This window comes from Oryx dammah, unplaced genomic scaffold, assembly GCF_014754425.2.
Source record: "Oryx dammah isolate SB20612 unplaced genomic scaffold, SCBI_Odam_1.1 HiC_scaffold_22, whole genome shotgun sequence".
Lineage (NCBI taxonomy): Eukaryota > Metazoa > Chordata > Mammalia > Artiodactyla > Bovidae > Oryx > Oryx dammah.
The window spans coordinates 31,414,945-31,440,853 of record NW_024070206.1 but is presented as its reverse complement, the minus strand read 5'-3'; the positions used below and the strand labels follow the sequence as shown (position 1 = coordinate 31,440,853).

Genomic DNA, 25,909 nt, shown 5'->3' with positions numbered 1-25,909 from the left:
AGATGATGTCGGAGACTATGGAACAGCGTGTTAAGAATGCAGGTGGCCCCCAACCTCATGTGTGTGCCTGCTAAGTCACTTTGCAACCCTATGGACTGTAGCCTGCCAGCCTCCTCTGTCCATTGGATTCTCCAGGCAAGAATACTGGAGTGGGCTGCCATGCCCTCCTCTAGGGGATCTTCCCGACCCAGGGATCAAACCTGATTCTCTTATGAGGGTTCTTTACCTCTAGTGCCACCTAGGAGGGAAGCCCCCCAACCACACCCCACCCCCTGAAATGGTAGGCAGAGTTCATTGTGAATGTGCATCTTATGAAGAAGTGGTTTCATAACTTCTATTCAATTTTCAAATGAATTATAGCCTCCAAATGACTTAGTGATCATTGCTATAAAGAGGAAATTATTGTATTACTTGCTAAATTATATTAGTTTTTGAGGTCATGTTTCTCACAGCGTGGTCAGGCTAGTATTAGAATTTATCTGAGCTGTGTGTTAGAAAATGTCCCTTCTTAGGCTGTACCCTGGACCTAATGAATCAGAATCTCTGCCCTTGGCACCAGGAATCTGCATTTTGAAAGAAGTTCTCTAGGTGATTCTGGTTGATTCTGACGCATTCTGAGGTTCATGAACCGCTTCAGGCTTTAAATTCAAAAAGCCAATACTTCTAGGAAAGCTAAATTAGTTGTGAGTTTGGAAAGAATGTGGGTCATTAAAGCATGGTGCTAAGGCACACAGTCTTACGATGCGAACTGGGAATAATAGCCAGAGAACAGATTTTCCTGGGCTGTTCAGTGATCATTTAAAGCTGGGTTCTCTTGGGAGTTTGATAATGATATATGCACATGCAGGCTAAGTTGCTTCAGTTATGTCCCACTCTTTGTGACCCCGTGGATCATAGCTCACCAGGCTCCTCTGTCCATGGGATTCTCCAGGCAAGAACACTGGAGTGGGTTGCCATGTCCTCCTCCAGGGGATCTTCCCGACCCAGGGATTGAACCCGGGTCTCTTACATCTCCTGCACTGGCAGGCAGGTTCTTTACCACTAGGACCACCTGGGAAGCCCCAGGAATGACATATACACATTACTATATTTAAAATAGATAACTAACAAGGACCTACTGTATAGCACAGGGAATTGTGCGCAATACTCTCTAATCACCTAAGTGGGAAAAGAATTTGAAAAAGAATAGATACATGTACATGTATAAGTGAATCATTTTGCTACCCTTGAAACTAACACAACATTGTTAATCATATAAAGTAAAAATTTTAAAATAAACTTGAAATAAAAACAAAAACAACAACAACAGCAAAAAAAAAAACACCAGGGCTTCCCCGGTGTATCCATCTGTAAGCAACCCACCTGCCAATGTGGGAGACACAGGTTCAATCCCTAGTCTGGGAAGATCCCACAAGCCACAGAGCAGCTAAGCCGGTGCACCGGAACTACTGAACCTGAGCTCTAGAGCCCGCCCGCTGCAACTGCTGAAGCGCATGCGCCCTGGAGCCCATGCTCTGAAACGAGAAGCCACCGCAGTGAGAAGCCCGTGCACTGCAGCTGAAGAAGAGCCTGCGCAGCACTGAAGACCCAGCACAGCCAAAAACAAACAAATGAAATTTAAAAACATAAAAATAAAATAAAGCTCGTTCCTATGTGTATTACCATCTGGATGGCAAAAACAGACTTGAAATGAGTTCATCCTCAAGTTTTGATAGTCCAACTCAACTTCCCAGAGTTGGATAAAGAATAAGTTAACCTGTCGTTTTCCTATGTCAGATGGAAATAAGATAACTAAGAGAAAGGCAGAAGTAAAAGTCCTGACCACATGAACCTATTGAAGGTTCACCCCTCCCTGGAGTCAGGCCAGTTGTGTTCCTGGAGAGAATCTTCTGTTTTATTTGCCGAGTAGCATATACTTGGCACTTTGCCCAAAATCCACTGACTACATACTTTTGAATTACAGATTTTGAAATATATAGGATTGAAACAGCAAATCACCTGAGATCAAATTCATGGAAATATATTCAAATCAAAGAGTGGGTTTTTTTTGGTGGGGGGGGGGCAGTGCTGTGGAAAACAGAACTGAAGGACCTGTTTTGGTGGATTAAGTGTGTGTGTGCCCAAGTTCCACCCTCATTAGCTGTGTGATGCTGACAAGTTATTTAAGCTCTCTGGATTTATACTCATCTGGAAATTAGGAACAATGCTTACATATATTTTCGAGAATGACTTGAGAGTGTTAATATAAAAAACAAGACTCACAGCAAGCACTCTCTAAACCTTAATAAGAACGAAATATGGTGCATATATGTTTTTCCAGATTTCTACACTTTCTGAATCTGAAAAACCACTGCTTTTATAATCAGAAAAGAATGATAAACCAGTTTTGCTTTGTTGCTGTTTTTTACTTTAAAGTAAAAATGAGCTGAAAAGATAGAGAAACAAACAGATGCCATCTGTTTTTAGAGGAGCCTGTTTTTATTTGGAGTAGCAACAACATGTAACCCCTGGGGTACCCTGATCTAACCACAGACTGTAGGAACACGTAGAATGGTGAGTTCTGTACTGGTATCTCCCGGTGCCCTGGCTCTACAAACTTAGATCCCAAAATAGAGGAGTTAGGTCACACTGCTTCCAGCTTTCCCGCCCCTCTCCAAAGCAGTCTTCTTCATCAAGTGCAAAAGCCTGGATCTCCAGCAACAAATTAAAGAAAGAGAACAAGCCCATCCCAGGGCTTTAAATATTCAGATAAACCCATGTGCCCCTATCAGTTAAATTAAGCTTTCCTAAGAAAAAGTAAGTCAATTAGTTCAAAATGTGGGTTAGTGCTTCTGGGTATTTAAAAGGGGATTTTTTTTTCTTTCTTTTTTAGTTCATTTAGAAACAGCCACGGGGCAGGCACATACCTACTCCTCTGCACGTCCTGTGAATTGCCACCACATACCTAGATACTAGGCTATCTAGAGCTTCAAAATCTGGTCCTTAAACTTTCCCCAAGTCCTGAAAATATTGCAATACCAGCTTTAAAACGTATCTTGCTTTGCCCTTTTAGTTCATATACTTTATCTTCACCTTCTGACAAATTACTGATATTTGTCAAAGGGTGCTTGGCATTGCTGTAGAACATGAGAAGACAGGATTCTAGCCTAACTGAACTTCTTCCTTCTTTCATTCAACTAATATTCTCTAAATGTCTGTAAACAAAGGGCAAGTGTCCAAGACACAATGAAATGTAGTTCCAGAGCACAGTTGATGACATATCTTACAAAACTCATTTGTCCAAATGGTTCAGATGAAATAAACCAAACTTTACCAAAACACAAATACAATTAGATATTTCTTATGAAGATGAATTTCTGGAAGCAGTTTCTGGGTCATAGAATATGAACATTTTCATGGCTTTTGAGAGGCTGCCTACTTGCTTTCTTAAAAGGCTGTCTTAATTGATATTGACAATAAAATACATGAGAATAACATTTTCATACCAACATTTGGGGATAAAGTGATGACATTTTTGTTGTTTGTTTTGTTTTGCTTTTACTAATTTAATAAGTTACTTTTTTGGCATATAGCTAATAGTTTCATGAATATCTTATCTTCTGAGACAACTGTAATAACTCTTCCATTATGTAAGATATGGAGGAGGGCATGGCAATCCACTCCAGTATTCTTGCCTGGAGAATCCCATAGACAGAGGAGCCTGGCAGGCTACAGTCCATGGGGTCACAAAGAGTGCAACCCAACTGAAGTGACTTAGCACATGTAAGATATATATATTAGTTATGTGACATTAACACATATCTTAATCTCCTTTTCCACTTTAATTAGTATTGTAATGGTATTGAAACAAATGTTATTTAATAATAGGACTAACATCCACTTCGATCCTACAAGTTCTTTAAATATAAATGACTAGAAGAGAAATTACTATCATTATTAATTTTATGTTTGACTTAACTTTGACAGCCTTTACATTTGACTTCATTATTAGCCAAGAAGAGTTTCATTATCAGAATATTATAGCAAAGAGAAATAGCATGCTCTTAGGCTCTACAAAAACATTATTCTCTTATGGAAAACTACATTCCTTTAAGATATTATTTGTTTTACAAACAGCCTAGGAGACTGGTAGGTGATTATTAGGTAGAAAGATCAAGAATTATAGTTACCAGGTGGCAATTAGAAATGAAAAATTCTACTCCTGTGAATCACTGTGGTAAATTCACTCTGACCTATTTTTTTTTTTTTTTTTTTGACAAAACATCAAAGATAAAAATAGGTAAAATCCTTCTTACTCCCTGGAGAGTAATGTGGGACAACCTAGGATTTCAACAGAAAACACCTAATTCTGGTCTGATTGGGTTTATGGGCATTCCTTTTGTCTCTAAAATCTTCACCATCATTTCTTCTAAGACACAAATGGGTCTCTACTTACAACAGCCTTGGAAAATAATCCCAGTATTTTAGGTGCCATGTGATAAAGGTGACAGCTTCTTAGGCTATTTCTGCTGTGCTCACAGTCCAAGTTCTTGGTGTAGTCCTATTCTAACTCTCCAAGATTCCCAAATCGGATGACACAGAGAAGTATTTTAGTGATAGGGAATTGTTCCTTTGAATTTTCATATTTTCATTCTTTGGTTCCTAGAAGCTGACTGTGGCAAGCCACTTAAGATTGGGCTACAGAGCCAAAGTTTCCTGACCTACAGAGGTCTCAGAGAGCTTGGGCAAGTGGCTTTATCTTTGGGAGCCCTTCTAGCTCTGGTTTTCTTATTTATATTCAAGCCTGGAAATACTAGAGTCTTAGTAACTAACAGCTAACAGTTGAATGTTTTCATTTCAAAACAAATCACTTTGCTGACAATGGTCTGTATAATCAAAGCTATGGTTTTTCCAGTAGTCATGTACAGATGTGAGTTGGACCATTAAGAAGGCTTAGCACCAAAGAACTGATGCTTTCAAAATATGGTGCTGGAGAAGACTTTTGAGAGTCCCTTGAACAGCAAGGAGATCAAACCAGACAATCCTAAAGGAAATGAACCGTGAATATTCATTGGAAGGACTGATGTTGAAGTTCCAATACTTTGGCTACCTGATGTGAAGAGCTGACTCATCAGAAATGACCCTGATACTGGGAAAGATTGAGGGCAGGAGGAGAAGGGGATGGCAGAGAATGAGATGGTTGGATGGCATCACCGACTCGATGCACATGAGTTTGAGCAAACCGTTGGAGATGGTGAAGGACAGAGAAGCCTGGTGTGCTGTAGGCTATGGGGTCGCAAAGAATCAGACATGCCTTAGCAATTGAACAACCGCTCTGTGAACTTTTGTGGTGGTTAGCTCTCACCCCACACATAAATATTTGTATGTTTATTGAGTGTCTACTAGTACCAGCCACTCTGCTAAAATACACTAAGGAACTGTACTGGAAATGAACCAGAGATGAGGTGATATAGGACACAGTTTCTGCTCTTACAGAGTTTTCTTCCACATCATAGAGTTAGATTACATGGATTCTATTTTCATCTGAGTTCGAAAAAAATTACTCAAGATGATTTTCAATTAAATTCAGCAGAATTTAGTAGTAAAACTCTGAAACAAAGATAAGTCAAAATAGTTTTGATTTGAATTCACACTTAACCTCCAGACTGCTTTATAAATCTTTTAGTAATCAAATCCAGAAAGCATGACTTTAAAAGGAGGAACTAAAAACAGTGATGAAATAAAAGTTCCGTTCAGTCGCTAGGTAGTCACCAATTCTTTGCAACCCTGTGGACTGTAGCATGCCAGGCTTCCCTGTCCATCACCAACTCCTGGAGCTTGCTCAAACTCAAGTCCATCGAGTCGGTGATGCCATCCAACCATCTCATCCTCTGTTGTCCCCTTCTTCTCCTGCCTTCAATCCTTCCCATCAATGATGAACTGATTTCTTTTTATGACCTCCGCCCTCAAGAACACACAACATTTCTTGAATTTATCCACTTAAATCCTCCCCAGCTCATGTCTCTTGACAAATAGCTACCTGCATTCCCCAGTCCCTTACTCCTGCAAATAACTTCCTACAATGTGGTCCACTAGAGCAGGAATCAATTGCAAGGAAATATTAAACCAGAGCAATCATTATGTTCACTTTAACTTGTAAATATTACTGCAAACAGTAATGTTGTCGTATAGTTACTTTTCATCCTACAAAAATTTTTTAATATAGAAATTCAGACTCATGGTATTTCAGATGTTTCCCCAAAATGTTTATTCCTTTACACAGGGGCTAACTAAACATATATCCTATTCACTCATTCACGGTGAACAACTGGAGTGCTGTGTCCCGAGCACCAGCCTAAACGACAAAGATATATTGATGTAGGAGAGGAAACATATAAAAAGCAACTACATTATTATATAACAGATAAGGTCAGAAGACTGCAATCAGAGAGTTGAATATGTTTCTCTATGGCACAAACTCAGAAAGTATGGACTGAATGGGAGTAAGTAGGTGGGTTAGAAAATGAAGAGAAAACATTTGGAATTTTTCCTTCCAAAACAACCATGCCACTACTTTCAAGTAATCTAAGAAATGGAGAAGCACAAATATATATGTGATACTTTATAATAATAATAAAGAGACAGAAAATGTGGAGTTGAATCTTGTGAATCTTGTTGAATTGTAAACCTCTTAGGGTAGCTGACAGTTAAATAATTGCAATAAATACTCTATAAGAGTGCTGGAATTGTCTTTTATATGAAGAAGCTGTATGTTTTCTATGTACAGAAGCTATCCTGCACAAGAAATAACCATCTTTACAAGGAAGGAGAGGCAGCTGTCAGTTTCAAGTGGTGAGCTAAATAGACTTCATGGTAGGGCAAAATCAAAGTGGAGGAAGGGAGGCTGGGCTCATAGGCAGAAGATAACCAATATTGCTTCCCCAGCAAAATAATAAGAAGAAAGGTCTTTTGATCCTCTCAATTTGGAATTGAGTGTGTGAACCACAGGATGTTTTTAAGGAATCATTTATTAAAGCTAGAATTGAACTCCTTTATGAACTCAGATGTAATTCTGTGTTATTGGGTTTTAAAAATCAAGCAACATTTGGGGAAGGTGTTGGTGTGTATGTGTTTGGGGTGGGCGGGGGAGGGTGTCGTTGGTGAACAGGTTTATAACTGCTTGGTTTTCCTGGGTGCTCTTCCTGGTAAATACTCTTAAGTATTATCCTGAAGAGGTCTTTCCCAATATTTGATGAAGTATCATTATGGGCAAAGAATTTTGGTAGCGTTTCAGGAGCCAATGCCACGAAGCCGATTCCTAGTCGCCCGATAATCAGGCCAACGCGTACTTTCCAAGGTGCGTTTTTTCGTATCTAATATTAGCGGGGGTCCTGACCGTTGTTTGCAAAATATCCAGGCAGCCTCAAAAGCTGCTGTTTTCCCAACTCCGTTAAAAAGTTATTTGCGCTTGGGGTTTTTTTGGTTCTGCTCTTCCCCATCCCCGCCCCCTGGCTTTTGCCAGTAGAGACCTGCCCTGGGGGCGATTTTGTCCTGGGAGCACAGAACTATTTTCTTTTCTGGAAATAAGTTGACGTCAACTGGGAGCTGTTTTTGGTTGCTTTGTTTCCCGGAGCGTCCAACCCAGCACATCGCCTTCGGCAAATTTCGAGCAATTCAAAGCAGCTCGCCCAGCGGGGAGGGGAGCCGAGGCGGAGGGAGTGGGGGGCACCCCTGCCGCCCGCAGAAGTGGGGAGACCTTGGGAAGCTGCTCCGCCCCTGGAGTGTGGGTCCGAGTCCCCGGAGCGCAGCCCGGAGCCAACACGGCCCCTAGGCTCACTGAATCCGCGGTGAGGACCGCCGAGCGGGGAGCAGCCCCTGGCGGGGAACTTGCTGGGCGCCCACCTAAATTCTCCGCAGGGCTGAAATGCCGGGCCGGAGGGCTCCGGAGGCCCCCAAACCTGGGAGCATCCCGGGACAAAGGGCCAGTCCTCCGGAAGTAGCCGGTGCGGCTGATGTGTGCCAGGTCGTGTGCGCGGGACCGCGGGTGCGACTAGCTTCGCTGCCTACTGCCTTGGGCTCCTTTCTATACATCCCCAGCACAGTGGCGTTTGGGCACAGCCGGCCGCACCTCGGGGAAGATTCCAGAGGAGTGCTACCTCCGGATCCCAGCCCTCCCCCCACTCCCCAGACGGTTCTCTGCAGAGGAGGACTGACGAAAGTGTGTGGTGTATGTTTCACCGAGAAGCGGGAGAGTGGGGTGTGTGTATGTGTTTGCGTGTTTCCCCGAGGAGCGGGAGGGGGCCCGCGAGGCAGTGACTTGCTCTAACTTGTTCACACCTGGCGCGGTTTCCCCAAAGCTCGGCGGCAGCGTCCAGGGCCGAGGCGGCGCGCGGAGGGCGAGACTGGTCGCTGGGGAGACACTGTCAACTCCCACTTTAGAAGCCCACGCGGCCGAGGGACCTAGTCTTCCTTCCTTCCTCTTTTCTTCTTTTTTTTAAAAATTACAAATTGACCCACGGGTTACTTTTCATGCGCAAGATTAAAAACTGCCCTGAAAGCAAGACAGAGGGCCTGGTGTGTGTGTGTGTGGGGTTGGGGGGGGGGGGGGGGTGGCTGTCGCAGGGAACTAGCAATTGAGTAGACCCTCCCAGCCCAGGTGCTGAGAATTCGGACTGAGATCCGAGGACGCACACGAAGGGCTGGAGAGGCAGCCTCACCCGCGGGCAGGCCTGGGACTCGGAGTTGACCAGCGCGCTAGGGGGACACACTCGGGCTCCCCGAGGAGGAACAAGTTAGAAGGCATTCCAAAATCCGGAGATGGCCGCGGCTGTGCCTTCAAAGAAATGAGCCAAGGTCTCGGTGGGTCTGGGGGCGCTGCCCCCGGGCCCGGAGTCCTGGAGGCGGTGACAAGGACGTGCCCGGAGCCTGGGTGCTCCGTGGGCGGGCGTTTGGCTGGAAATGGGACAGTGTCTCCGATGGGAAAGCGGGACCCGGCGAGCTCTCTGGCCGCCTTTCTAGTTTCGGAGGTGCCCGCCCCCGCGCGCCGAAGGCAGCACAGCCCCGAGGGCGAACGAATGGCGGTTGGCAAACTTGGAACCAGAGCGCGCCCAGGATCCGAATTGCCGGAATCGTGGCGGCGGCGGGGGCGGCCGAGACCCAAGTTTACTTTTTCCCGCTCACCGGCCCCCAGGGTCTTAGGGACTGGCGTTGTCCGCTCCGACCAGGCGGAGCGCCTCGCCGTCGGGAGTTGTGTTAGTTTGCTTGGAGGCAGGAGAGCGGTGGCCTGGGCGGGTGGGGAGGGGTCCCTGGGGTCCCGAGCGCCTCTCCCCCGCGTCTCCCCTCCCACTCGCCCCTCCCAGTCATTCTGCCTTCGCTCCTTCCCCAGGCTGACTGGACCGGCGCGGACTTGCCCCAGACCTACGGGGAGCGCCCCAGGTCTTTAATGACAGCTTAAAAGTGGCTGTGGAAAAGTCGAAAGGGATGAGGTTGACGTGGGGCGTGTTTCGCTCCTTTGCAAGAGTCGGAAAGAGAGCTGAGAGCCTTGCGGCTGGCCCCAGGCCCCCGCGCCTCGCCCCCAGCAAGTAGGTGGGGGAGCCGCCGCTGCCGCCAGCCCCATCCCGCTCCCAAGCCTCGCCCGCTGCGCCCTGGCCGCGGGCGCAGAGAGGGTGCGGGGCCTCGCCGTGCCTCCTCCACCCTGCTCATTAACCTGCCTGCTCCGCTCCGTTCCGGGCGGCCCCAGACACGGGCTTCTCGAAGCAGCATCCGCGGCCCGCCCGGTGCAGCCGCCTCCCCGAAGCCCCGGCTCCGGGGGGCAATGAGGGGGCGGTGGAAGGGGCACTGCTCCTCGGGCATTACTTAGAGAAGCGAGACCGCCCCGCCCTCCCAGCCGGCCCTCCCTCGCTCCCGCCCGGGCCCGCGCGCCACTCAGCCAGAGGGTAAGTTGGGAGTGTTTCAGCCCCATCGACAGCTCTCCCTCCCCTTCCTTCCCACCACCCCCCTTCAAAGTTTTCTTCGGAGTGGGGAGAGGGGTGGGGGAGGAAGAGGGTCCAGCCAGCCTCGGTCCTTACGCGCTGCCTGTCTAACGTACCCCCGCCTCCCTACCCCTCCATCCCCCGCGCGCCGCTACCCCTCCGGAGCCGCGCTCCGAACTGACAATTGGCGCGCGGCTCCTTTAAGAGCCCGGCTTTGCCTCCCGGTAGCTGAAGGTCATTAAACACAAAAGCTCTCAGCGCTGCGGTCCAATATAGCGCATGCGCCCTGCCCGAGGACTGGCAGAGAGACGGCAATATGGCGAGAATGCCTGGCAGCGGGGACTGTAACACCAGCGCGGGCGGCAGCGCCGCCGCCGCCGCCGCCGAGAACAATGGGGAGCGGGGCGAGAGCGAGCGCGGGGTGGGGGGCCGCGGCCGCCGCCACGGCCGCCCGCACTACTGCAGCGCGGGCGAGGAGGAGGAGGAAGACGAGGAGGAGGACGAGATCCAGGAGGTGCAGATAACGGGGGACGAGGAGGAGGAGGACGGAGGTGGGGGGCTGGAGGAGGACGAGGAGGAGGAGGAGATGGGGCTGGACTGGGACGAGCCCCTAGAGCCCGAGGACTCGGCCGGGGAGGAGCTGGAGCCCGAGCCGGTCCATAGGATCAATATGGACCAGAGCGCCGCGCTGGAGCCTGAGGCGCCGCCGCGACTGTTGGCGCCCCGGGCCCGCGGCGGGCCGCCCGGGGCCGGCGCCGAGCTGGACCCCGACGTGCTGCAGCGCCCCGAGCGGGCCCGGCTGAGCGAGAACACCCGGCTGGCCACCCGCTATGCCGTGCGCATCTTCCGGGAATACCTGAGTGAGAAGGCGCAGAGCCCGGACTTCGAGACCATGGACAAGGGGGCGCTGTGCCGCGTGCTGCGCTCCTTCTACGCCGAGGCCCGCTCCAAGAGCGGCCAGCTCTACAGCAAGTCGTCGCTCATCAGCATCCGCAGCTCCCTCAACCGCTACCTCAACGAGCCCCCGTACTGCCGCACGCTCGACCTCACCAAGGACCCCGAGCTGCGCAGCGCCAACCTGACGCTGGCCGCGGTCATCCGCAAGCTCGAGGAGCAGGGCGCGGGGCCGGTGGTGCAGAAGCAAGCCATCACGCGCGCCGACCTGCGCAAGCTCTACACCTCCAGCGTCTTCAGCACCAACACGCCCTTCGGGCTGCTCAACAAGGTCTGGTTCGAGACGTGCATGTACTTCTGCACGCGCGGCCGCGAGAACCAGCGCGAGCTGGAGGAGGACTCCTTCGGGCTGGCCATGGACGAGGATGGCCGCAAGTTCGTCTACTTCAAGTCCCTCGGGCCCTACCACAAGTCGCGCTCGTCGTCGTGGAGCAAGAAGCGCGCCGAGAGCAGCGACGAGGAGAACTTGCCGCGCATGTACGAGACGGGCACCGAGTTCTGCCCCTACGCCAGCTTCGTCAAGTACTTGTCGAAGCGCAACCCCCTGTGCAAGGCGTTCTTCCAGCGGCCCCGGGACCACTGCAGCGAGGGCGATGTGACCTGGTACGAGAACAAAGCCATCGGCAAGAACTTGCTGGGCACCAGGATGCAGATGCTCTCCAAGGCGGCCAAACTCTCCAAGACCTACACCAACCACTGCATCGGCGCCGTCTCTATCGCCACGCTCAACAGCATCGCCGGCATCGGTACCAAACTGGGCTCGCCCGCCCCGCAGGGCTGCTACGCCGAGGCTCTGAACGGGGCGGCTCGGCACCACTCCCACCAGCCCCCCACCCACCCCTCCCACCACCACCGCCCCCAGCCGCCCTCGCTGGGGAACACCTATATCCTCCCCAGAGACAGCCAGGTCGGGCCCGACGTGAAATCGGAGGCCGCGCCCAAGCGCGCCCTGTACGAGTCGGTGTTCGGGTCGGGGGAGATGTGCGGCCCCTCTTCCCCTAAAAGACTTTGTATCCGCCCCTCGGAGCCTGTGGACGCGGTGGTGGTGGTTTCGGTGAAACACGACCCCCTGCCTCTTCTTCCAGAAGCCAATGGGCACAGAAGCAGCAATTCTCCCACAGTAGTTTCACCTGCTATTGTTTCCCCTACCCAGGTAACCAGACCACAGTCTATGCATGAAGTGTTTCTCTGGTACCACTTGGAGACTAACGTGGGCTTACGCGGGCCTGGGTTGGTGGGGGGCGGGGGAAGTTTTTCAAAGTAGCCGATAAGCTGAATCGGATTCGATTTCACTGTTAGAAGCTTAACTCTCTTGACGCTTTTCAGGAAAGTTTCCACCTAACCGTAAAGGCTTGGACAGGGCCAGCTAGTTAACACTCCCTCCTGCGCAGTAACGCTCAAAACTTCAGAGTTCTCAGAACAAAGGGCCGACTCAACCCTCCATTGAATGTCTGGGTTTTAGACGGCAAAGCGTCCAGGAATACTGTGCCGCTAAATGAAGCAGTTACTTAAACTATCTTTGAATAAAGCAACCATTAAAATACTCTAGTAAATATTCACACTAACTTATGAAGGTAAAAAAGCAGTTATAAATGATTATTTATAACTCAGACATGCCATTCCCACCTCCTGTAAGGGGCGGATTTTGGAGAGTGGTGGGTGAGTGCCAGTTTATACTGTGAGGTGTAGTTGAATGTAAAGCAACCGTTTGGAATGTCATTTTCATCAACTGAGTCACTTGTTGATGGTTTGGAAAAGTAGTGTCTGTACTCCCAGCCAGTCTCCCAGTTGTAGCATGCTTTCTGTGCTGGGCTGTGTGGGCACTGGAACTTTGCTGTCTTTCCTAGCGCCATGGAGCTGTTGGTCTAGGGCGCAGTTAAGTGATGGCAAGATAGACAGTTGAGATAACAGCAAATTAGAGTGGAAAGAACTCGGAAGTAAGCTAGCTCAGAAGCTGAGCCACCTCGGGTAAATCACTTCACCTCTCTGGGCTTCAGGATCCTAACAAAGATAAGGGAGCTGTTTGAACATTGAAATTATTTAATTCAAAGTGGTTAGACTTCTGGGTTGAGATTAGAGGTTCAACTGGATATTTGTCTTAGTATTTTTCCTAGAAGAATATATTCATATTGTTTTAAAGCTAGGTTCATCTTTTGGATACTGTGCTGTAGGAGCCAAAAAGCAGAGGTCCTTGGGGACCCTCCTCTCTTCTTCAGAGAGGAGTAGCCCCTGGGTTTTTACAGCTTGGCCCTGAGTTTGGGGGTGTAGGGCAGGCCTTTCAAGGCACAGATGTCAGGTACCTCTATGCTTTTTCCAAAGTGGAAATTCCAGTTCTGGATAAACTGACCCTTTCAGACGTTTACTGGCTAATCAGCAAGCCTCAAGGCCAACTGAGAAAGGGTTTGTGAATGGTGCTATAAACACCAGAGTTCTCTAAGATACACGAGACCCGGAGGCTGTGTGTCTTTCTGTGCTTGTAGTGCAGTTTCTGACAGACCACGAGGTGGTTTAGGGAGTTGGAAGGATGGAGACTTTGGATTTGCTTTTTCTTTGAAAGCAGAAATAAATGATCAGAGTCTTCTGATAAAGTAAAACCCTTAAAATGTCCTGATTTCAAGTAGCACCTGATTAATTAAGAGTTAAAAGCCTAAGAGAGTTTATTAAAGTACCTATCTGCTTGAAATAACAATGAAGCAGTTGGTCCCCTGGCGTCTTGTCTACTGATTTTTTGACTCTAGCGTCACATGGAATCCTGACTTAAGATCCACAAAAGATGAGGGACCTTTGTTTCGTTGGTTTGGTTTTGTTCTAAGAATTACAGCACTCGTTCACAGTCTTTCATTTTAACTAAGTGAGATCAGTCATTTCTATAAACCTGGACACTGATGCTTTTATTCTTGAGTTCTTGTTAGGTAACTCCCAAGTTAAATATAGTTTGGAGTGGCCATATGTCCATATGTCGGTTATGTTATCACTATGCCTTTCAAAGAGTATCTTAGCTAAGTCCTTTGCAGTTAAAACACTACAAAAAGTTTCTTTGCTTTCGCTAATGTTAAAGTAAAAATTTTTTTCATCAGCATTAAGTTTAAGGGAACTATTTAGTAACTTCTGTAGAATTCCCTTCAGAAGTCTGAGCATTCTAAGTATGAGATGCATGTTCAATGTAAGTACAAAGCTGATATTAAACTTTTTCCTCCTGTATTTACTAAAATCAGTATTGAGGTTCAGGGCATTTCCTGGGGTTTAATGACTGGCTGGGGTTCCTGGCCTAAGGCATCACTTTAGTCAGCAGCTCCTCTAGCTGATCATTAATCTGCAGGAAATACCCTGTGTACATCGAGCTTCAGTCATTATTACTTAATTATAAAACATAGGTTGTCTAACCTTAGTACAGGCTAGACCTTAATCAAGTGAAGTCACACTGAATTCCACTAAGGGCTACTTGATGACACAGTAACACCCTGTTTGAGTCTTTCATCGTATCTGAAGTTTCTCAGCAAATGAAGAGCCTGTTACTGTAAATGCGTTGACTCTTTTACTTCTTGAGGATGTTCATAAGTGTATCACTCATGGGACTGGTTGACAAATGAATGCACGTAAGGATTAATGAAGATTATGGAATTTGTGATTCTTTCACTCATGTGAAGTTCCTGGGTTTATTTAATTTTGAAGGAGGTGGAGGCTTGGTGGTTGTGATGGTTACCTTAACTGAGTCACTCTTTAATCTCTTGAATGTCTGTGTTCAAAGTAAGAGATAGTCTTAGTTCTTTCCCCTCCTCCACGCAAGGCTGTTGTGTCTAAGATGATCTCCTTACTGGTACAACTTCCTAACTCCTAGGTGGAGATTACATGGTATGTATTTAAAGGCTTAGCATGTCTCCTATTCGACCTCTTCATAGCTATTCTCTTTGCATGAAAATGCGGCATTTTTCTTGCCTCATCAACACTTGGCAGCATTTGTAAACGTGAGAAAGGTGTCCTCAGTTGAAGTTTCTTGACCCTAACCCAGATTACCTCCAGAAATAGTTTTAAGGAATTCTGTAAGTAGGAAACCTGTCAGTGGCGAGATTCTGCAGTTGGTGGTACACATCCAGTGTTTTCTGTTTCATTGACTTCACTAGGGACCAGAGTCTGTCCTTCGAATCTCTAAGCTGCAAATTAGAGCAGCTTCCTCTTGGGGCACACCCAATGGTTCATGACCTTGCCTTTGAAGAAGCTGGATGCTGACAGCACTTGGAAATCCAGTCTTCATTCAGGTGCTGTCATGCGGGGAAAGAGAAGGAATATTCGTTCTAACTACTTACTTGAAAAAAACATGCATTTTGCGTGTCATTGAAATAATCGCCAAAGTCTTATTTTGAATTTGGAGACTAGGCAGGTGGGATACTCTTTTTTTTTTTTTCCTTAAAGATGGAATCAAACTTCTGTAAATGTGACAGGTACGTTCATGCTCAGTCATGTCCAGCTCTTTGCAACCCCACGGACTCTAGCCTGCCAGGTTCCTCTGTCCATGGGATTATCCTGGTAAGAATTCTGGAGTGGGTTGCCATTTCCTCTTCCAGGAAAGGATCTTCCTGACCCAGGGATCTAACCCACATCTCTTGCTTTGCAAAGCAGGTTCTTGACCACTGAGCCCTCTGGGAAGCCCCTCAGTTGAGACAAAAGGGTGTGTTTAACAGTTATGTCAACTGTAGGTTATCTGGAGCGGTTAGGATTAACCACCTTGTGTAAAATGGATATTTTCCTGATTTTTAATAATACTTTGTGGCTTTATTCTTTTTTCTCATGCAGGAATGTTTGCTCTCCTTTATAGAAAGTTCAAATTGGTAAAGGAACTAAGTGGCATTAGCCTAAGTATGGAAGTTTCTTTGTTCTTTTAGGAAACAATTGCTGAATACTTACTATTTTGGCTTTGGTACCAGAAATCTTTATAAATTAATCATTTTCCACTTGGCAAATAGTCTCACTGGCAAGATTTTGGCCTCATTAAATATTAAAGGAGATTAAAATAAAGACAGTTAAAAGGTAAAACACTCAATGTTTTGAAAGTCTGTTTTTGCAAGTCGTTTGGGAACGAAATCTGTATTTTACTCTTTAGTATTAATATTGCCATGAGTACTCAGGTGTATTATTTTAAATTGATACAAACCCACATATATGTCATGGGCACCTCACTCCAGTATTCCTGCCTGGAAAATCACAAGGACAGAGGAGCCTGGCAGGCTATAGTCCATGGGGCCACAGAGTCGGACATGACGAGTGACTGAGTGTGCGTGCATGGACACACATCAGCTCACTGTCAAATCTAATCCAGAAAAGGGAGAAAAACTATTTGCTGCCAAAGGTGAAAGTGGATGCCAGTCATCTAAATGTAAATCTTTGGATCACCTTGATTTAAAATCTGGCTCCCCTAACACATGTTACATAAAAGGCCATCCTCTCATCATTGTAGGCAGATTTCAAGCAAGAAGAGTTTCTTCAAATGGGACTGCATGTTGTATATGAGAGTTCTTCCATTTTCACCTTGATTTAGGCCAACGCTCCATTTCAGTGATTTATGAAAAGTTCACTTTCCAGTTATCATTTGGTGTCTGCATCGCCATTTCAAAAGCAAAGTTGATACAGAAGTTGCTTTGTGGTTACCTATGTTGAAAATCTTAGGACCAGACCTATAGACTAGGTATCTAGAACTTTTCTTTCTTTTTTTTTTTTAACTTCTCTTTGATCATTCAGTCATTCACTGCATCGTACCAATTAGTTAGGATGCCATTTGAAAGACTTCTCTGGATAATTTTTTTGCTGCCCCCACCCCCATACCCTGAGGGATGTAGGATCTTAGTTCCCTGAACCAGGAACAAACCTGTGCTCCCTGCATTGGAAACGCAGTCTTAACCACCAGACTGCCAGGGAAGTCGTCCTTTGGAGAATTTAGATATGGGGTAGAGAGGTGGGAAGTGATTGGTCTAAGAAGGGAAATTGATTGCCTTTGATAAACGGAAATGAAAGAAAACATAGCTTTAAGAATTTGAAACATTGTGCTGATGTTTTTATTTAACACTAGTGGTTTTCTAAAGATGCTGACTTCCACTCAGCCATTGTTACCTGAACCTCTTGCTACCTGCTAAGGGTTGCAAGGGGAGCTGGATTCAGAGGACGGGCTTCCAAGCTGAAGTGATTCTCTGCTTGATGCGCAAACGTTGAAGGAGAAACAGATGAACTTGTAAAGTTGTAGGCCATTTGGGTTTCTGGAGTTGCCAAAGTTTCTCTTTGGCTAGTCTCCTTCGAGAGAGGATGGTCTCCTTCGAGAAGAGAATGAGCTGCTTATGGTCTAGAAATAAGTAGGCATTTTAACTTTTTGAGATATCTCACTAGAGCAGGGGGTATGGGCAGAAACTGAACCTGCATGTAGGGGGGTTTGCCTAGCACCCATGACTATATGAATTAGACAGTAGACCCCATTGAATCCCCTTGGAATACTGGAGGCCCAACCTAATTAGATGTGTTTTAGGTTTTCAGTAATTCTGCTTGGCTTTCTGTTCAACACTTTCTTTACAGTCAGACTTTATTCCTTTTGGCTTATGTATTAACAATCTGATGAAACCTTTTCTTTTTCCCCTAAAAAATGATCCATTTGTATCTGACAGCAAACTCTTTCTTAGAGATTGATTATCTTTTTTATCATATTTTTTTTTATATTCTGTCCTAAATTTGTCCGAGTCTTGGGTCACAGAAACAAATGGGTGTGGGTAACATCTTTCAGTATTGGAAGGCCAGAGTGTCTGAGCTTTAATCGGAGGTTTTGTCACAGCAGTTTGCTCTTGTGCTGCTTTGCAAACCCCAGTGGGAACTTCCTTTTTCTGGAAACCCACTGCTTTCTGAGATTTGTGATTTGTGTTTAGCAGCTGGAAGCAGTTCAGCTTCCGTGGGCCTTCCAGGCAATGAGTTTGGTAATACAGGTGAGGGGGGTACATACAGTGAGGTCCCAAAGGTGTGAAGGCAGGGTGGTGTAAGTATCTCCTATGTCTAGTCCATTTCTGGACTCCTCAGAAAACTGAGGAGACCTTGAAGAGAGCCCTGGGCACCTGCCAGGCCCTCTCAGTTTTTTCCCCATCAACAGCCCCATCTCCACCCAAGTATAGACTTTGAAAATCATCTTTGTTCACTCCCTGAATTACTGCTTTCCCCTGATCACCTGGCCGTGAACCCTGGCAGATGGGTGGTTTGATTCGGTCTGTAAGGAAAGAAAGTGGGCGTGAAAGTGTTAGTCACTCAGTCATATCCGATTCTTTGTGACCCCCATGGACTGTAGCACTCCATGCTCTTCTGTCCATGGAATTGTCCAGGCAGGAATACTGGAGTGAATGGCCATTCCCTTCTCCAGGGGATCTTTCCAACCCAGGGATTGAACCTAGGTCTCCCCCATTGCATTCTTTACCACCTGTGCCACCAGGGAAGCTCTAGGCACATACGGAAGGAGGCAAAAATATGCTACCTGTAAAGGGCTGACAGATTGATGAGACCATCCGGCTGTAGGCTTCTGGGAAGAAAGGAGAGGAATTCGGAAAGGAATGTGGGAGAATGGCAGAGATAAGTGTTGCTTCCTTTGTGAATAATTCGGTTCCCGAATGTCAAGACTAGTTTGGAAGCTTATAATTATCGATTTCTAGTTTTATTACGTGTCCCCCATCCAGCTTAACTCACCTAGTTCAGTCCAGGCTCTCACCGTGCATCCCCATCCCTCCTCTCTTAACACAAGACAAAGGAAACTATGATTTATAGCGCTGGGTCCCATGTGGGCTCTTGAGCTTGTGGATTAGTTCTGATACCTAAACTTGCTGTGGTTTTTTGGCATGTAGTTTTTAAGGAAGTTACAGACGTTGAGCTGGTTCACCTGGCTTCTTTGCCATTCTGGGTGGACAGTTGGACCAGATCGAGGCAGGAGTGAAGGGAGGGGGCGTGAGGCTGCAAGGCTGTCATGTCACTGGGCCACAGTCCAGACACAAACGCGATTCCCTCCTTGCAGAGTCTGATGTCAACTGTCTCAACCTCTGACTGACTCTGTAGTCAGGAAGTGGAGTGTAATCATTAGTATTCATAATAACCAAGATGAACCGAGGGCTTTAAACTGGCCCCCCGACCAGCAGCCTCTGTATCACTTGGGAGCAGTAGGCTACTTGGTCTAATTTAATCTTTACACGGTCCTTCAAGGAGTTGTGGTTATTATTTCCACTTTACGAAGGAGGAATCCAGGGTTAATAGATGCTGACTTAATTCCCTGTAGGTCTAAAAACTGGTTAGTGACTATGCTGGGATTTGAATCCAGGACTGTCACATTCTGAAGTCTGCTTTTAAAATCCATGGGCTGTTGATTCCACAACCCTTAGCTGTTCGTATAAAATAATCCAGTAAAGAGAGGATGATATAACATTAGATTCATATCACTGCCTTAAGTGCTTTGCTAGAGCAATGTAAGAACTTAATAAAATACAGCAAGGAAAAAAAAAAAAGCAGGAACACAGACTATTTCCAGTACTTACCATGCTTCCATTTGGCTGCATGTGGTCCCAGCCTCTGCCGAATCTGGGGACAGTATCAGCCAGACTCTTTGAGATGCCCCATCACAGAGCACGTTAAGAGCAGACTCAGGCCAGACTGCCAGCGACAAATCTCAGCTCTGCCCAGAACCAGCCTGGACTTTGGTTCCCTTCCTGAATCATGTGGGGACAGTGGTCATCCTCACCTCCTGGGTCATCAGTGTTAAACGAATTCCTGTTTGAAAATCGCTTAACTCTGGAGTGTTTGATGAACACGTGAAAAACGGCTGATCTTGCTGATGAAGTCCCAGTCCCAGTCTTCAGTGTTTCTCTTGTGAATTGCTCATCCAGACGCCGCACGGGCCCTTCTGCCTCCTGGGGCGTCCGTTGCCTCGGGCCAGTAGCACACCCTCTGGTCTCCTAGGAGGTGGGCAGTCCCCGGAGGCCTCTGGCACTGTGGCTCTCCCAGACCCCCTCCCTCTCGCTCACCTCTAGCTGTCCATCCAGGTGTCCTTTACACCAAGGCCATTTTTTCTACACTTTTCTTCTGAGTTTGTTCTGCAGACCCTTCCTATTGCTAGAGGGGGTAGGAGGCACCCTCTGGAGGCGTAATTGCCGCCCAGACTCTAGGGGATTCACAAAAGTTGGCTTAGATGGAGATTGACAGCTTTTCACAAGAAAGTTTATTTGGAATGGTTTGGGATTAGCGGAAGCAATCATAATACCTAGTCTTAAAACATTTTGAAGGTTGTTTTGGCAATAGCTTTCATAAATTTTAATTCCAGTATTTTAGAAGTAGGGCCTGTATTTGCCTACATCTTCTGTTATATTGTTGTGTTTCCCTCCTGGTATAATTGGATTATCATTTTCTAATTCTTGACTTTGGTCTTGGAGACTATATAAAATCAACAGAAATTTTACTTAAAAGTTGATGTGTACTAGTACTAACACATGTTTTGAATAGACTGCAGAATCAGGATAATTGCTTGCTGTTTGGATGCAGCATTTCTGACTAATTAGTGACCTCTTCTGCCTTGTTTTAATTTGACAGAGTGAGCGCTGTTATAAATAGAAAGGATCGCTGTGATGATACGGGATCTGTTACCTCTAGTTTGCTCTTCAAGTAATCACAGTATTGTAGTCCCAATAATATAAGTTTGTGGTTTTTAGAATTATGTTAATTATTAATAACTTTAATAATTCCATTAATTTCAATAAGCCAGCTCATCTGGAGTGTTGGTTTCTATCTTGTGGTTTTTTCCTGACAAAATTATATATAAATAGACGTTAGCTATTTTCTTTCCATCTTGAACAAACATTTCACTGTTTTTTACTCCAGAAAAAAAATGAGAGACTGGCAGTATGTTTATTTTTCAGTGGAAAACATGTTGCTGCAGAAACACGGGGACCTAAATAAAAGGGTAACAAGAATATTAGAAAATGGATTATGCTAGCTTCATTTTCTTCTCAACATGATGTTCCTTCACACATTGCCTTTTTTTTTTTAACTAATAGTAGGATGTTCATAGTGCTGGTGATTTCACTAGTTTCAGGATTATTTTTTAAGGAGGAAGGATGGTGAATTTCCAGGTATGTCTCTCAGTTTTTTTTTTTTTTTAAACTTACGAAGAGGATCTTGGAATCCTAGGCCCTTTTTGTGCATTTAACTACTATCTTGAGTGATGGATTTTAGAACCACCCCTTGGGATGTGAGTGGTGATCTAAAGTCAAGATGTTATACAAAATAACTCTGAAAGTAGGATTTATTGAGCACTTACTGTATGCAAGGGCAGGAATTTGAAGGTAAAAAATAGCTTAGAAATAGTTAAAGGAAGACGCTGGAGAAGCTACAGGGGGAATACCTACAGTGTCTGCTGCAGTGGGCAAGTCAGGAGGAGGACCTGATGGAGGAGGAGGGGATGGGGGTCTTGGCCCAGCTACTGACTGCTCACCAGTAAAGCCTGGGGAGTAAACAGTGTGTGCATTGCTTTCTAAGAAATGGGACCAAAGGTGGCCTGACCAAACTGAAAGACTTGACATTTAAACCTTAAAAGTGTGTGAGGAGACAATGTAAAATCTCAGAAGAAAAAAAAACTTGCCTTGTCAAAATGTAAGCCTTCTCACTGCTGTGACCTTTTGTGGGAAAGCCTTAGTTCATGGCTCTCTTGGCTGTCCCAGCATGAAGTAGGCTGCCACATCTGAGGTTCATGAGAATAGTGCTTTACAAGTTGCAAAGGGCTTTTTAATATGTGATTTCATTCTAAGGACGCTTTGCGGGGCCCTTCCTAGTGTCAGTTACTGGGTTGGATAGACTGTGGGGACACAGGTAAACTCCTTGACCTGGGAGGACTCAGCCTTGTGGAGGAGGCAGACAAGTGACCCGACGTGTGATAACTCCTGTGATATCTCGAGTGATGGATTTTAGAACCACCCCTTGGGATGTGAGTGGTGATCTAGGCAGAGTCAAGATGTTATACAAAAAAACATGAAGGGGAAGGGTGGGAACTGGAATTATACCCATCCTCCAGATAAGGAAAACTGACCCTTAGAGAGGTTAGGCAGTTTCTCAAGTTCACCTCGCTCCCGAGGAATTAAGTTCCAAGTCTAGGTTTAGGCCCTTTTACAGTGCTACTTTGGGGGCTGTCATGTCTAGCTGAAGGTTGTTTTGTTTTGTTTGTGGTTTTTAGCTACACTTCATGGCTTGCAGGATCTTAGTTCCCCAACCAGGGATTGAACCTGTGCCTTTGGCAGTGAGGGCACAGAGTCCTAACCACTGGACCACCAGGGAATTCCCTAGCTGAAGTTATAAAAGCATTGCTGTCAGGCACTGAAGAAAGAAAGAAAAAAGTACACTGAAGCACAAGTATGTGGATGGATTTGTCTTTTAAAAACTGAGAGTCTTAATGTGATTTTCGTGCTTTAGGTGTTTTAGGACAGTCCAAGAGAACATTCTGGATCAGGGTGAAGTAGAATGGCCCAACAGTGCTCCAGATGTCAGTGGCTGACAGCTCCAGCCAGACTGACGGGGCGGGGGTTGGGGGGGGCGGGAATCTTTCCTCACAGTGAAGCCCAGCTCCTGGAGCCCCCCCCCTGCAGTGCCTGAGGACTCATCCCCACGGAGAGCTATATAGTTCCGTCTTTTCCCACTTGAGCCAGAGCACTTAATTGAAAGAGTGTACACAGTTCTAATGCAGTTATGACTAGTAAAAAGAGCCAATAAAAATGACAATGAAGTGCCTGACAAATAGAAAATGTTTAATAATGCTGAGGTACTTTATGGGGCAAGGCTTTACCTTTTGGCATGGGATGACAGGCTTCCCACGGAGGCTTTTCCTGGCGGCTGCCCTTGGCCGCCAGCTCCCACCCAGACAGTACAGGCGAAGTGCCCAGGCACTGCCGTCCTGGAATCACCCAACTTTTTCCTGCAGGAACTTCGCTGGGAAGTGACTGCCACAGACGTGTAGCCCTTTTAATTGTGACAATGGGTAACACAAGGTTTATAGGACGCTTCAGTGAGAAGGGAAAAGGCACAGTAGCAAAAAAGTAAAGGGAAGGCAAGCAGTTAAAGTGCCTCCAATCTTACTGGACATTTGGAGCAAAACCAACATTCTCCATCAGTTCTAATTAGACCTCCCAAAGGAGAGACCAAATTAAAGTTAAGCTGAATTACCCTTGGGCAGGTTACTTAGTTTCCCTTCTCTTAGGTGGCAGTCCAGTTGTTCCTCGGTATCCTCAGAGAATGGGTTCCAGGACCCCCTGGGATGCTCAGGTCCCTTATATAAAGTGAAGTGAAGTCGCTCAGTCATGTCCAACTCTTTGCAACCCCATGAACTGTAGCCTACCAGGCTTCTCAGTCCATGGGATTTTCCAGGCAAGAGTACTGGAGTGGATTGCCATTCCCTTCTCCAGAGGATCTTCCCTACCCAGGGATTGAACCCAGGTCTCCTGCATTGTAGGCAGACACTTTACCCTCTGAGCCACCAGGGAAGCAAGTGGTATCATATTTGAATATAACTGGTAAATGTCCTCCCTAGACATTGCGTCATCTTTAGATTACTTATAATGCCTGATGCCATGTAAATGCCATGTAAGTAGTTATAAATACATTGTAAATGTTCTTAAACAGTTGCTGCTACTGCTGCTAACTCGCTTCAGTCATGTCCGACTGTGCGACCCCATAGACGGAAGCCCAAATTCAAGTTTCTGGAGTGATTTTTGCAATATTTTTAAATACTTTTGATCTGCAGTTGATTGAAACTCTGGGTGCCCATAGACACAGAGGATTGACTGCACTCCTGCTGTGAGTGGTAAAAGCCCATAGTATGTGCTCAGTAACTAATAGCACATGTCTCTTTCAATTCTGGTTTCCTCAGTGTGTATGCCCAGCAGTGGGATTGCTGGGTCATAAGGCAGTTCTATTTCCAGTTTTTTAAGGAATCTCCACACTGTTCTCCATAGTGGCTGTACTAGTTTGCATTCCCACCAACAGTGTAAGAGGGTTCCCTTTTCTCTACACCCTCTCTAGCATTTATTGCTTGTACACTTTTGGATAGCAGCCATTCTGACTGGCGTGAAATGGTACCTCATTGTGGTTTTGATTTGCATTTCTCTGATAATGAGTGATGTTGAGCATCTTTTCATGTGTTTGTTAGCCATCTGTGTGTCTTCTTTGGAGAAATGTCTGTTTAGTTCTTTCGCCCATTTTTTGGTTGGGTTGTTTATTTTTCTGGAATTGAGCTGCAGGAGTTGCTTGTATATTTTTGAGGTTAATTCTTTGTCAGTTACTTCATTTGCTATTATTTTCTCCCATTCTGAAGGCTGCCTTTTCACCTTGCTTGTAGTTTCCTTTGTTGTGCAGAAGCTTTTAATTTTAATTAGGTCCCATTTGTTTATTTTTGCTTTTATTTCCAATATTCTGGGAGGTGGGTCATAGAGGATCCTGCTGTGATTTATGTTAGAGTGTTTTGCCTATGTTCTCCTCTAGGAGTTTTATAGTTTCTGGTCTTACGTTTGTATCTTTAATCCATTTTGAGTTTATTTTTGTGTATGGTGTTAGAAAGTGTTCTAATTTCATTCTTTTACAAGTGGTTGACCAGTTTTCCCAGCACCACTTGTTAAAGGGATTGTCTTTTCTCCATTGTATATTCTTGCCTCCTTTGTCAAACATAAGGTGTCCATAGGTGCGTGGGTTTATCTCTGGGCTTTCTATTTTGTTCCTTTGATCTATATTTCTGTCTTTGTGCCAGTACCATCCTGTCTTGATGACTGTGGCTTTGTAGTAGAGTCTGAAGTCAGGCAGGTTGATTCCTCCAGTTCCATTCTTCTTTCTCAAGATTGCTTTGGCTATTCGAGTTTTTTTGTATTTCCATACAAACTGTGAAATTATTTGTTCTAGTTCTGTGAAAAATACCATTGTTAGCTTGATAGGGATTGCATTGAATCTATAGATTGCTTTGGGTAGTATACTCATTTTCACTATATTGATTCTTCTGATCCATGAGCACAGTATATTTCTCCATCTATTAGTGTCCTCTTTGATTTCTTTCACCAGTGTTTTATAGTTTTCTATATATAGGTCTTTTGTTTCTTTAGGTAGATATATTCCTAAGTATTTTATTCTTTTTGTTGCAGTGGTGAATGGAATTGTTTCCTTAATTTCTCTATTTTCTCATTATTAGTGTATAGGAATGCAAGGGATTTCTGTGTGTTGATTTTATATCCTGCAGCTTTACTATATTCACTGATTAGCTCTAGTAATTTTCTGGTGGAGTCTTTAGGATTTTCTATGTAGAGGATCATGTCATCTGCAAACAGTGAGAGTTTTACTTCTTCTTTTCCAATGTGGATTCCTTTTATTTCTTTTTCTGCTCTGATTGCTGTGGCCAAAACTTCCAAAACTGTGTTGAATAGTAGTGGTGAGAATGGGCACCCTTGTCTTGTTCCTGACTTTAAGGGAAATGCTTTCAGTTTTCCACCATTGAGGATAATGTTTGCTATGGGTTTGTCATAAATAGCTTTTATTATGTTGAGGAATGTTCATTCTATTCCTGCTTTCTGGAGAGTTTTTATCATAAATGGATGTTGAATTTTGTCAAAGGCTTTCTCTGCATCTATTGAGATAATCATATGGCTTTTATTTATCTATTTGTTAATGTGGTATATTACATTGATTGATTTGTGTATATTGAAGAATCCTTGCATCCCCGGGATAAACCCCACTTGGTCATGATGTATGATCTTTTTAATGTGTTGTTGGATTCTGACTGCTAGAATTTTGTTAAGGATTTTTGCATCTATGTTCATCAGTGATATTGGCCTGTAGTTTTCTTTTTTTGTGGCATCTTTGTCAGGTTTTGGTATTAGGGTGATGGTGGCCTCATAGAATTAGTTTGGAAGTTTACCTTCCTCTGCAATTTTCTGGAAGAGTTTGAGTAGGATAGGTGTTAGCTCTTTAAATTTTTGGTAGAATTC

General features: G+C 45.5%; 1 protein-coding gene across 3 annotated transcripts in view; it reads left to right on the top strand.

The window, feature by feature from the left end:
- Window positions 1-25,909, top strand: part of KCTD1 (potassium channel tetramerization domain containing 1) — a 207,589-nt gene that overhangs the window by 96,997 nt on the left and 84,683 nt on the right. The window contains exon 1 of one of the 3 annotated variants that reach the window (XM_040264774.1): window positions 9,227-9,914. The exons of 1 other annotated variant lie outside the window; for it this stretch is intronic. Coding sequence is in view for 1 of the 2 variants with exons in the window: in XM_040264771.1 (XP_040120705.1) it covers window positions 10,267-12,057 (1,791 nt within the window). In the remaining variant the exon portion in view is untranslated. Of the gene's footprint in view, window positions 1-9,226; window positions 9,915-9,951; window positions 12,058-25,909 lie in introns of those variants that run through there. One more of the 3 variants, XM_040264771.1, reaches the window with a different exon arrangement.